The sequence below is a fragment of the Barbus barbus genome (assembly GCF_936440315.1).
Source record: "Barbus barbus genome assembly, chromosome: 25".
NCBI lineage: Eukaryota > Metazoa > Chordata > Actinopteri > Cypriniformes > Cyprinidae > Barbus > Barbus barbus.
In genome coordinates this window covers 10,174,786-10,184,937 of record NC_136753.1, presented here as the reverse complement: position 1 = coordinate 10,184,937, position 10,152 = coordinate 10,174,786, and the positions used below count along the sequence as shown (strand labels likewise).

General features: G+C 39.5%; 1 protein-coding gene across 1 annotated transcript; it reads right to left on the bottom strand.

Annotated features, from left to right (window-relative positions):
- Nucleotides 1–61: 61 nt before the first annotated feature.
- On the bottom strand, nt 62–9,843 carry ddx17 (DEAD-box helicase 17). Its single transcript, XM_079376844.1, has 13 exons — nt 9,466–9,843; nt 9,123–9,279; nt 8,830–8,926; nt 8,107–8,240; nt 7,943–8,008; nt 7,643–7,784; nt 7,192–7,352; nt 6,862–7,034; nt 6,613–6,723; nt 6,446–6,507; nt 6,301–6,360; nt 1,417–1,644; nt 62–1,233 (listed from the first exon to the last, which is right to left on the bottom strand). Exons 1-13 carry the CDS (start codon nt 9,519–9,521, stop codon nt 689–691), a joined length of 1,992 nt encoding a protein of 663 aa, XP_079232970.1. The 5' UTR covers nt 9,522–9,843; the 3' UTR covers nt 62–688.
- Nucleotides 9,844–10,152: the final 309 nt, after the last annotated feature.

Below are 10,152 nucleotides of genomic sequence, written 5' to 3'. Positions count from 1 at the left end.
TTAGTTAATTTTTTTTAATATTTAACAACAGTTGAAAGAAGTAATAATCAAAGCCATTAATGACAGTGATTTGGATTGAACTCTTTTATTAAAATCTGAAAAACAAAGCGATTATACAAAAAGAATTGATATTTATTTCCAGGTCCCTTGTGGTGCTAACAAAGTTGATTCCGCCGAGTCTGTTCAGGATCCCACTAAGTACCTAATGGTATGCTAAGGTAAGATGCAGATAAGTTCGCTTTCTGTAAGTTACCTACAAAAAAAAAAAAGATCTCCGTCTATAAATCATTCTACAAGTCTGAGACTGATGACACCGGAGGGTGGAAATCAATTAAGTACTTAAAACATCAATAAGTACTAACCAACTAATCAAAAGATGAACTATTTTATTTGGGAAAATACACAAAAAAGTCAAGATATCTAAAGATTGTTCCTAACTGGTTTCACTTTAGGGACCAGATTTGATTACCACAGAACTAAAAAGCATTGTATTGGACGAGAAGCCCTTCACTCAAACACCTGGAACACTGGCTTGATTAAATGCAAAGCCATCCTTTTCTACAACAACACAATGGAAAATAAAGAGTACACCATGTATTACACCGCTATATTCAAAAGTTCAGACTGGAAACAGGGCAGGTTACCATTACAAAAAATAAAAATGAAGAGACAGCAAAGTCTCTGGATGCTACTTTCTAGGAGGAGGAGGAGGAAGGGGGGGTGGTGGTGAGGCAAATGGGTATGGCCCAGGACCCATGAACCCTATGATAGGCTGTGGTGGAGGAGGGAACGGTTGTGCCATGAGTGGTTGCGGACCCGGCCCAGGCTGAGGAGGAGTTGGTGGAGGTGCTCCAAACAGACCTTGGGGAGGTCCAGCCTGATCTTGCCCTCCTGCACCCCCACTACCGCCCCCACCTGGATGTGAGCCTCCCCCTCTGGAGCCATACTGCCCCCCTCCTCCGACCCCACAACTCTGATATTGGTCACCTCCTCCACTGTTGTAGGAGGGTCCTGAGTTGTAGTTGTTTCGTCCATCCCTGCTGCGGTCTCTGTAAGAAGAGGACATACGGTCATCACGGCCGTTCCCCCCTGATCTTGCATCACGGCTCATGTTGCTGCGGCTGCCCTTGTTACTTCCAGTTACAGAGTGCATGCGGCGATCGCATTCATCCTGGTACATCAGGTTGGGGTTATTTGAGCCCGAGTTGTTGCCACGATAGCGCATCCGTCCACCTACAGAAGTAAGCAGTGAGAGTCCAGGGTTTAGGCTTGTGATAAGAAATTTTGAAATGTTAAAAAAAATAAATGTACCTCCAAAAGATGTCCGACTAGCCTGGAAATTTAGTTTTTCACTCAGAGTACATAATACAAACTGAAATATGAATGTCCAACTAAAGCTCATTTTAAAACTCTCACCTCCGCCACGGCCTGTGTCCACCAGCTGCAGAAGTTTGGGGTTGATGGCCTGTCTAGCCTCCTCAAGAACCCGTACCAAATCACGAGCCTGCCGAAGGTTCCCAGGGGTGAAGAAGGTATAGGCAGTTCCTTTGTTGGTGCTGCGGGCTGTCCGCCCAATGCGATGAACATAATCCTCCGAAGAGTTTGGATAGTCATAGTTGATGACAAATTTAACATCCTCCACATCTTCATGGGACCAAGGTTAAGCAATTAATGGAAAAAGAAAAAAATTAAAATTAAAAAGTGTGGTAGACAGAAGGAATGGACCATTGTCTAGTTCACTGTGACAGCAACAGTGGCATTATTCAGTCATCTGGGTTTGGGATCTCTTTGGTTCTCTGACTTGTCTTTTAGTTCTAAAGTTATCCAATGACATCAATACACTTTAAAATGCCTGAACGAGTATTTTTGTATGCCGTCTCATCAGCAGTCAGAAATATACAGGTCTTAATTGTATAATAAATATTTCTAAAAATAACAAAACCTTAAGTTTTCATTTAGCCAAACACCAAATATTGTTTAATAATCAATGAATTAATCAGACTGGTATAATAAGCTAGACTCAAGAACTTAATTGTATATACACACTCAAATTGCACTTAAGTTAGCAAAATGCCCCTCTCTACATTTTTTCCCTCCTTTTTTTCAGATGAGCTATGGACATTGAATGACTTTTTCTGAGGTAAATGTTAGTTACTTTGTGACGGCCAGTCCAGAGTTTGAGGTAAAAATAGAAATGCAAGCTAGTTGAAACACTGTGTGAGCAATTACATAAGACATGATACATTTCAGTAAGTTGTACTGTTTCTTTTAACATAACTTCTGATGGTCTAATTTATTCTGTGCTGTAAATAGTAGTAAACAGGAAGAGATGGTTGGTTCACAGACACTGTTCTGCTGCTTGAACTGAGATGGCAACAGCAGTCAGTTACAACATTTATTATCTGAATGTCATGACAAAATCTGAAAGCTCAGTCTTTGTTTTTGTATAAAAAGTAACAAAGCACAAAGTTTGTGAATATTGGATAATAGGCACACTACAAAATGTTTAAGTAAAGTTTTGTTAATGCATAAACTGAAAACAGCATAGACTAAGAGATCTTGGTTCATCAAAATGAAGATTGATTAAAAACTAAAAAAAAATCCTCACAGCTCACGTGTACATGTTGTAATTTATCCATGTTGTACACATAGTAGACACTGACTGTCAGACTGCGACATCGAAGAGGTGCTACTTAAATGTCACTGTTTTGGGCCTCCAAAAATATTTTTGTTTGCTAAAATATCAGTGCATCACTAATCATTCAGAAAAAGGTTTGCCTTAAGTCAACTTAAAGACAGTGTCTCACTGGCCGATTTTTCAGTCAGTTTCCAAAGGAGAAACTCTGTGATGAAGCATTAAGTCCTTGCTGCGACTTGATGACCAGAAGTCAGCTTTAGTCTTGTTTAAAATTATCATTCAGGAGGTGGTTGGAGATACTTGTGGACAGCAGCGAATTTCTGAAGTGCTAACAAGCCACAGTCCCTCTAGGATCTGATCCAAACTTTTTCCTCAACAGCCGCAGCTGTTTAATCCTGTTGCTTAGTTAAGGCTACACATGAGAATAACTCTTGGCCTCGATGAATAAATCTTCTCATGGCCTCACTTGTTTTCACTTTGGTTTTTAAACCTTTGTAAGGTTCCAAAGAATGTGGGATTCCTTTTCTACATTTATCACTCGGCTTGCAGTGTGTACACCCCACTTGTCAGGAAAGTGATCCCAGACACAATTTGACAAACCATACGATTTAAGACTGTGTTCATCAGCAGCAAACCGTACCGAAGTTCATATGAACCATTTCCCGAGTTTGGAAAACACTGTTCGCATTATCCATATGCAACAACCTAACAGAAGAAACCAAAATCTGTTTTCAGTCGGCTAGTGAGACGCTGCCTTAAGCAGACAGACACAACAGAGTACAATAAATGACAAAACTTTAGACTTTGTGGACTTGCTACTTACCTATTCCATAGATAAACAGCTTATTTAACCAAGTATTACATTAACTATCAATACATTAAAAATATGATTCAGTTTATATCAAAACTAATTGTGTCAAGCAACACTTGAGGTGGTATTAAAGATGAGAAATGTCAGGAGTTTGTTAAACAAAGGTGATTTTTCTTTTTCTGGACACAACATCTTAAAAGTCTGTTTCTCATTACAGTTCAAAAGGGGCTCTAACAACACTGCTATTGACCCTAAAAGAAAACAGTCTCCTTTTAGAAAGTGATAATGATAGATATTATTTTAGATATCTTAATAAAAATGCAAAGTGCTAAATATAGTCATATACAGTACAATAATGGTCTAATATACCATGGCACTTACCACACACACACACGTTTAAACATACTTAAAGGACATTTGCCACACTATGGAAACAGTTCTCATGAACAGGGCAGTGACTAGGGCATGATCAGGTACTTACCCTAGGTTAGGTTACTCTTGGCTGGGATCAGTCCTGGGTCCCGTGGAGCGGCCCAAGAGGAAGAGGTTAATGTGGGCTCACGCGCTGAGCTGCCCCCCCTTCACCCTCGGCCCTGTCCCAGCAACGCCAGGCGGGAGCAGAACCGGCTCTGCCCCAGTTCTCTCTCTCTCGCTGGGTTGCAGGGCCTCCACAAACCGGACCGGACTGTATCCAGCACTCTTAACTTTCTCTCTCCCTCTCTCTCAACCACTCCGTGGCCATCTGGCCCCAGATCTATCTTAGGGGCAGGCTTTCCTGGAATCTAATAGAGCTCTGAGGGGCCATAGTATCCTTTGAGACTTTTTTAACGGCCAATCCAGAGTTTGAGGTAAAAAAAAATTAAATTGTAAGCTTGTTGATGCCACTAGCCCTTAAGACTACAGATAAATAGAGGAGCAGCTGAGGGAGGCTATCCATATCAAGACCTGTGCTAGTGTCTGATAAGAGCTCTGGTTACATGGTAGAGGGAGGCCACTGTGTCAAATTGGCACAGCAAGCCTGGGCTGCCAGTTAGGAAGTCAAAAATCCTGAAGGGGAAAAAGAACAATAATAGTGTAAGACCCTCTGGCATAACCCAAACAAAACAGAATAGCAATGTCTAATATATGGGTTAACAATGATCTCATAAAAATACGATAAAAAAAAAAAAAAAAAAAAATTCTGACCAACTGTATTATGACCATGACTATTGATTAACATCTTGCTAAATAACTGGACACGTGTACACATTTGTTCAGGAAGGAGACTGGCATTCGGACCCAGGGAAGAGGAGGGAAGGATAGCAGCTCCCCTAGATCCATGCTAGGGTCAACAGCGAGCCGGTGAGCCCCACGTGCGTGAGGGTTTTTACATCAGTAACAAGAAACAGACAGCACACCTTTAACATATTTGGAACAGCTTGTGGATGTGGAAACTGACAAAGCAGCCCTCCCAGTCAGTCACCGTCAGCCCAGAGTAATTTTTTATAATTAAATGTGAACCCGACAATTCATAAATATGTATATTGCTCAAATCAACAGAAGGCATGAAAGAAAAGCTAAGAGAGGAAAGGATATGGTGAAGTGAAGAGAGAGGGAAAAAAAAAAAAAAGTTGCCGAAGGTACAAGTATCCAACCAAATGATTACAAAATGTACGGTGCGTGATGTTTTTCCAGCTGTAAGTGAAAGAAAACATTAAAGTCCATACCAAGAGAATGCAAAACAATGGCAGTAAAATTCAGGTGATATTTTAAATTTAAGCACCATGCATTAAAAACTTCTCTTCCTAATAATCTTCTACATATCATATGAAAAAATCAGTAAACAAACAGACCAACTAAAGTCTGACAAATCTTAAGCCCAAAGTATACTTCACTTGTCCGCATTTTGCACCATATTGTGGACAGTCTATGTGACATAATTTTTGTCTTCAACACAGCCTACTGATGTCCGCGCATACTGTCAGCGTCTGTGCAACGGCCGATGTACAAGTGATTTGAGTGATTAAAACGAAAGACTAGTGGAAGACTTGAACGCTCAACTGTGCATGAGGTGGAGTAGAATGTGGAAAATGAAGTATACCAGAGTGTTTAAATACATGTAATACAGTATTCTTCTCACTCTGTTCATCAAGCCGGAGCTAAAGAGAAGTAAAAGGGGTATTCAAACTGATAGTAATTAAATCACAAAATGTGGGCTGTGTCTGAGTGTTCCTACTTGACTAATGACTATCCAACTATATCAGGTGGTGGATCACAGCTCATTTTTTGAGGTCAACTCAACTTTGTTGCATCACCAAAGATCTCATTGGTGGAAACTGCCAACTTTGAAAATGAATGGCACAGCCATTGCAAATAGTTTTCAGTGAGAACACCCCTTCACCTTTTCAAATATAACTACTAACTTAAAAACACTGTTTTATTAGTTGACTGCAGGGATGCAAACACAGAAGTACTCAAAAAGGTGAGACAATTACATATCAGAAGACGTTTTTTTTTTTTAATCAGTTGATTCAAATCAATGATTTTGAGATTGTAAGCTTAATGCTATGAAAGTCAAACCAATTTTAATTAAAAAACAACAAACTTCTCTAAAAAGATGAGCAGTTTGCATCCCTGTGTTTGTGGAAATTACATCTGCTTAACCAGTGTCTCTCTCTGTCCTCACTCCTCAACTAAAATTTTAAAACTAAAAATGTGTGACTGTATGTGTCAATGTTATAGTTGTCAGTGTGCTCTCTATATACTGCCTGAATTATTTAGTGGATATCAAAACACATTCGGGTCTGTACTCAAAAAAAAAAAAAAAAAATAAAGAAATGGTTCTGATTAAGTATGAAGTATCAGAACATACCCAGACCCCGTGAGGCAACGTCAGTAGCAATCAAAATTGGAGCTTTTCCACTGCGGAACTCTGAAAAAACAAGGTGCAACAAAATGAGAACAGGCAGGCCAAATCATGACAGTCTTCTTTAATAAAATATGAAGCTTAACTTTACCTGTTAGTACCCAGTCCCTCTCTGGTTGGCTCTTGTCACCATGAATACACATCGCAGGCCACCTGGATAAAGACACAACATACATTACATCAGCATTTTATCAGATTTTTATAAAAACCTTTTTTTTTTTTTTTTTAAATATGAGTGATTATAAAGATCTGCCTCACCCATCTCTTCGCATCCTCCGAGTAAGTTCATCACAACGTTTCTTTGTCTCGACAAAGATGATGGTTTTGTTCTCCTTTTCAGCCATGATTTCCTCCATCAGCTGAATCAGCCTTAAAGCACAAAACATTTCTTTGAAACATTTTCATCTTGAGATTTGTACAGGCAAACAGGAACCTGAATAAATTAATAAAAGCTCAAAATGTCATATCCAATACTTTACTAGAAGCATGACTGGTAAATCAGCTTACTTGTTGTCTTTTTCATTCTCCATGCAGACATCAACTATCTGCAGGATGTTGTGGTTTGCGCTCAATTCTAGAGCTCCTATATTGATTTGGACATAGTCATGGAGGAAATCTTCAGCCAGCTGACGAACTTCTTTAGGCCAGGTAGCACTCCACATGAGAGTCTGTCTGTCAGGCTGAAGGAAACAGGAATAGCAGAAAACAAAATGCAAAATGAGTGTTTACATACAGACAGACAGACAGACAGACAGACAGACAGACAGAGATTGATTTTGAGCAGCAAGAATGTGTATTTAATTTTAACATCCGTGAACTGTCAAATACTGTACTTACTCTAATTTGGTCAAGAATTTTGCGGATTTGGGGTTCAAATCCCATGTCCAACATACGATCAGCCTCATCTAGCACAAGATATGTGCAACGGCGCAGGTTGGTTTTTCCTACCTCCAAGAAATCGATCAGACGGCCAGGTGTGGCAATGCAGATTTCAACACCTTTAGGAAGTCAAGCAATGTTTATTTAAAGAAAAGCCCTTAAGTATTGCTGGTCAATTAATCCAAAAATGATCACAGTACTATTACACTTGTTCAGGAAGAGGGTTAAGAACCACAGCTCTATCCCTTAAGACTGGTTTTGTGGTCCAGGGTCACATTTCATCTATTATCATGCAGCCATAAAAGATGATTATATCAGTATGCATTAACAACAGGTCTACTGTATAAAAAAAACAACAACAATAAATCACTTTGTATGACGAGTTGTAGATGTGGGTTAGTTCCCATACCTCTTTCTAAATCTCTGATCTGTGGACCCTTAGGGGCTCCTCCATACACACAGGTACTCTTGATCCGAGATGATTTGCCATAGTCATAAGCCACTTGCTGCACCTGCTGGGCTAATTCACGCGTCGGTGCCAACACAAGACACTAAACAGAACAGAGAGCAGGAAAAAATTAGTGTAATTGAAGAATGTGCTAACAAAGCACTATGGATTCATTCTGGTCTGAAAGTATATTAAAAAAAACATTGTTCCGGTTCATAATTAGCACATAATTAATGACGGAAAAGTTGTATGGCAACTTACAATGGGCCCATCCCCTCTCTCCAGGTAGGGCTGATGGTTAATATGCACTATGGCAGGCAGCAGATACTGTTGAGGATATTGAAATGAGTAAACATGAGACATGGGATGCATACTTGACTATGTGAATTTTCTATGGCTGTAGGTTGTAGATGTGGGTCTCTTACAGCCAGTGTTTTTCCGGAGCCGGTCTGAGCAATGCCCACCATGTCCCTGCCACTGAGAGCTAAAGGAAAACCTTGAGCTTGGATAGCAGTGGGCTCCTTAAAGTTCTGCTGCAGCAGCACGTCCATCACATATTCTTAAACAAGCACAGAAACATCACTTCAATATTCTTATATGCGACCACTGTTCTACAAGACCAGATTATTTCTTACAGATGTTTTTAACATCAACTTTGGCCTATGACGGAACAAAATTACAAAGTAATTTAGCTGTGGGACTAAAGAACCACAAGTAATGGGAAAAACAGCAGTTATAGTTCAGGAAGTACTTTATTTCAAGTTCGAACATGGATTTATATTGTGTATTAGCAATAAGGTGTATTGAAGTGTGGTGTAGTGTAAGCATCTTTTCCCTGATTAGGTTCCTTCCTCTCTTTTCCTATTAACAAAGGATAAAAATATGAAATATTACACGAGTGGACTGTTTGAAAATTAGCTGTAGGTGGCAGTATGATTTTTAAAGGGAGAAAATACTACAAGACAAAGACAACATTTTATTGAGTGTGTTTTCATTACCAGACAAAGAAAAAAAAATTCAACACTCACTGAAAAGAAAAAAACGGGCATGCAAATGTTTGTCCGATGTGTGCATGGATATAGTAGAACATATTCCCTTCAAAATCAATTTGTAAAAAAAACAATGATTCACATGTGAATTAAACTTACGAGGAAACTGAGCTTGATGGAAGTTGGTGACGGGCTTTGGACAGCCGGAGCCTCTGACAGTGATCTCTCTCTTCTGGCAATATTCTTCTACATCATACTATTCAATATACAAGTAGAAGTAAAAATCAAGGCAAAACTGTAGAAAGTTCACCAAAATTATTTACCAAAATAACAGTGTTATTGCTTTTTAAGCCATTACAAGCATTTATATATATACATGTATATATGTGTGTGTGTGTGTGTGTGTGTGTATGTATATATATATATATATATTAAATTATGCTATTTATTACCTGACTCATGTGATGAACCTCTGGGTGTTCACTGTAGAAGTTCTTCTCAAACTTGGCCATCTGGTCCAGGTCCCATTTCTTCTTCCTCAGCCGATCTCCTGGATTCCCAAACTTTTTGGGTGGAGGTGGGGCAACTCGACTGGATCCAAAGCGAGGCCTGTTAAAGATTCATGTCTTTACTTTGAATCGTGCCAGTGATAAACAATGTTTGCCAGGAGTGTATGGACAAATAGCTAAATCTGTTGCTGGGACCAAATAGCCTAATCAATTGCCTAATATCTCATCTCCATATAAACTGATATACACATAAATAAGCAAACATCAATTAAAAATAAAGGCCCACCCTCTGTCTCGTCCTCGATCTCTGTCTCGGTCTCCATATGAGGAACTTCCTCTCATCTCCTTTACCTTGCTGTAAAGTAAAACTCCAGCAGAATAATCACTGTTTTCTCCAGAACTAAACGGTTAACGCTGGTCCTACTTGGTTTGTGGAAATGTGTATTTCTGAAATCGGTGAAGAAGTAACGTTAGTATGTTGAATGAGAATGTTTTAGACAAAGTTTAGGTGTAGTTTCTGCATGCAAATCCTTGCAGCATGACTTCTACAAACAAACGCGAGAAAAATACGCCAGCTTTGTTAGAAAATCAACAGCTTCGTGCGCTCTCGGTTTAGTAAAATGTCGTCCACAACCAACCAACTGGGCCCGCCCCGTTTAATGTTGTAGCATTTTCTACGTAGGGCGCTATTGAGAGTACACAAATAACGCAACGAAAAGCGCGCAGTGTGGTGATGAATTCGCATGGAGCCGTAAAAACCGGAGGTTGAACTCAAAACAATGATGAACCTAATCTCTCAGTGAGCCTCTGTTAAAACTAACTGCGCACTAGATGACTGGACTAGTCTGTGCATGACAACGTTGTCGTTTAAATGCATATATAACAACTGCAAAACTGTTTTATAGCAGTCACTGCAAAAGATAAGACTGTGCAAGAATCTATCTTAACCGTTAACGATTGTTATTGGTGTTCA

Bases quoted from the DNA above. Each gene is read 5' to 3' on its own strand.
- ddx17 (XM_079376844.1), bottom strand. From the start codon at position 9,521: ATGAGAGGAAGTTCCTCATATGGAGACCGAGACAGAGATCGAGGACGA. The intron at 7,785-7,942 runs GTAAGTTGCCAT...TGTTCTGTTTAG, and splicing joins AGAGAGGGGATGGGCCCATT to TGTCTTGTGTTGGCACCGAC. The intron at 1,234-1,416 runs GTGAGAGTTTTA...TTACTTCTGTAG, and splicing joins GGACACAGGCCGTGGCGGAG to GTGGACGGATGCGCTATCGT.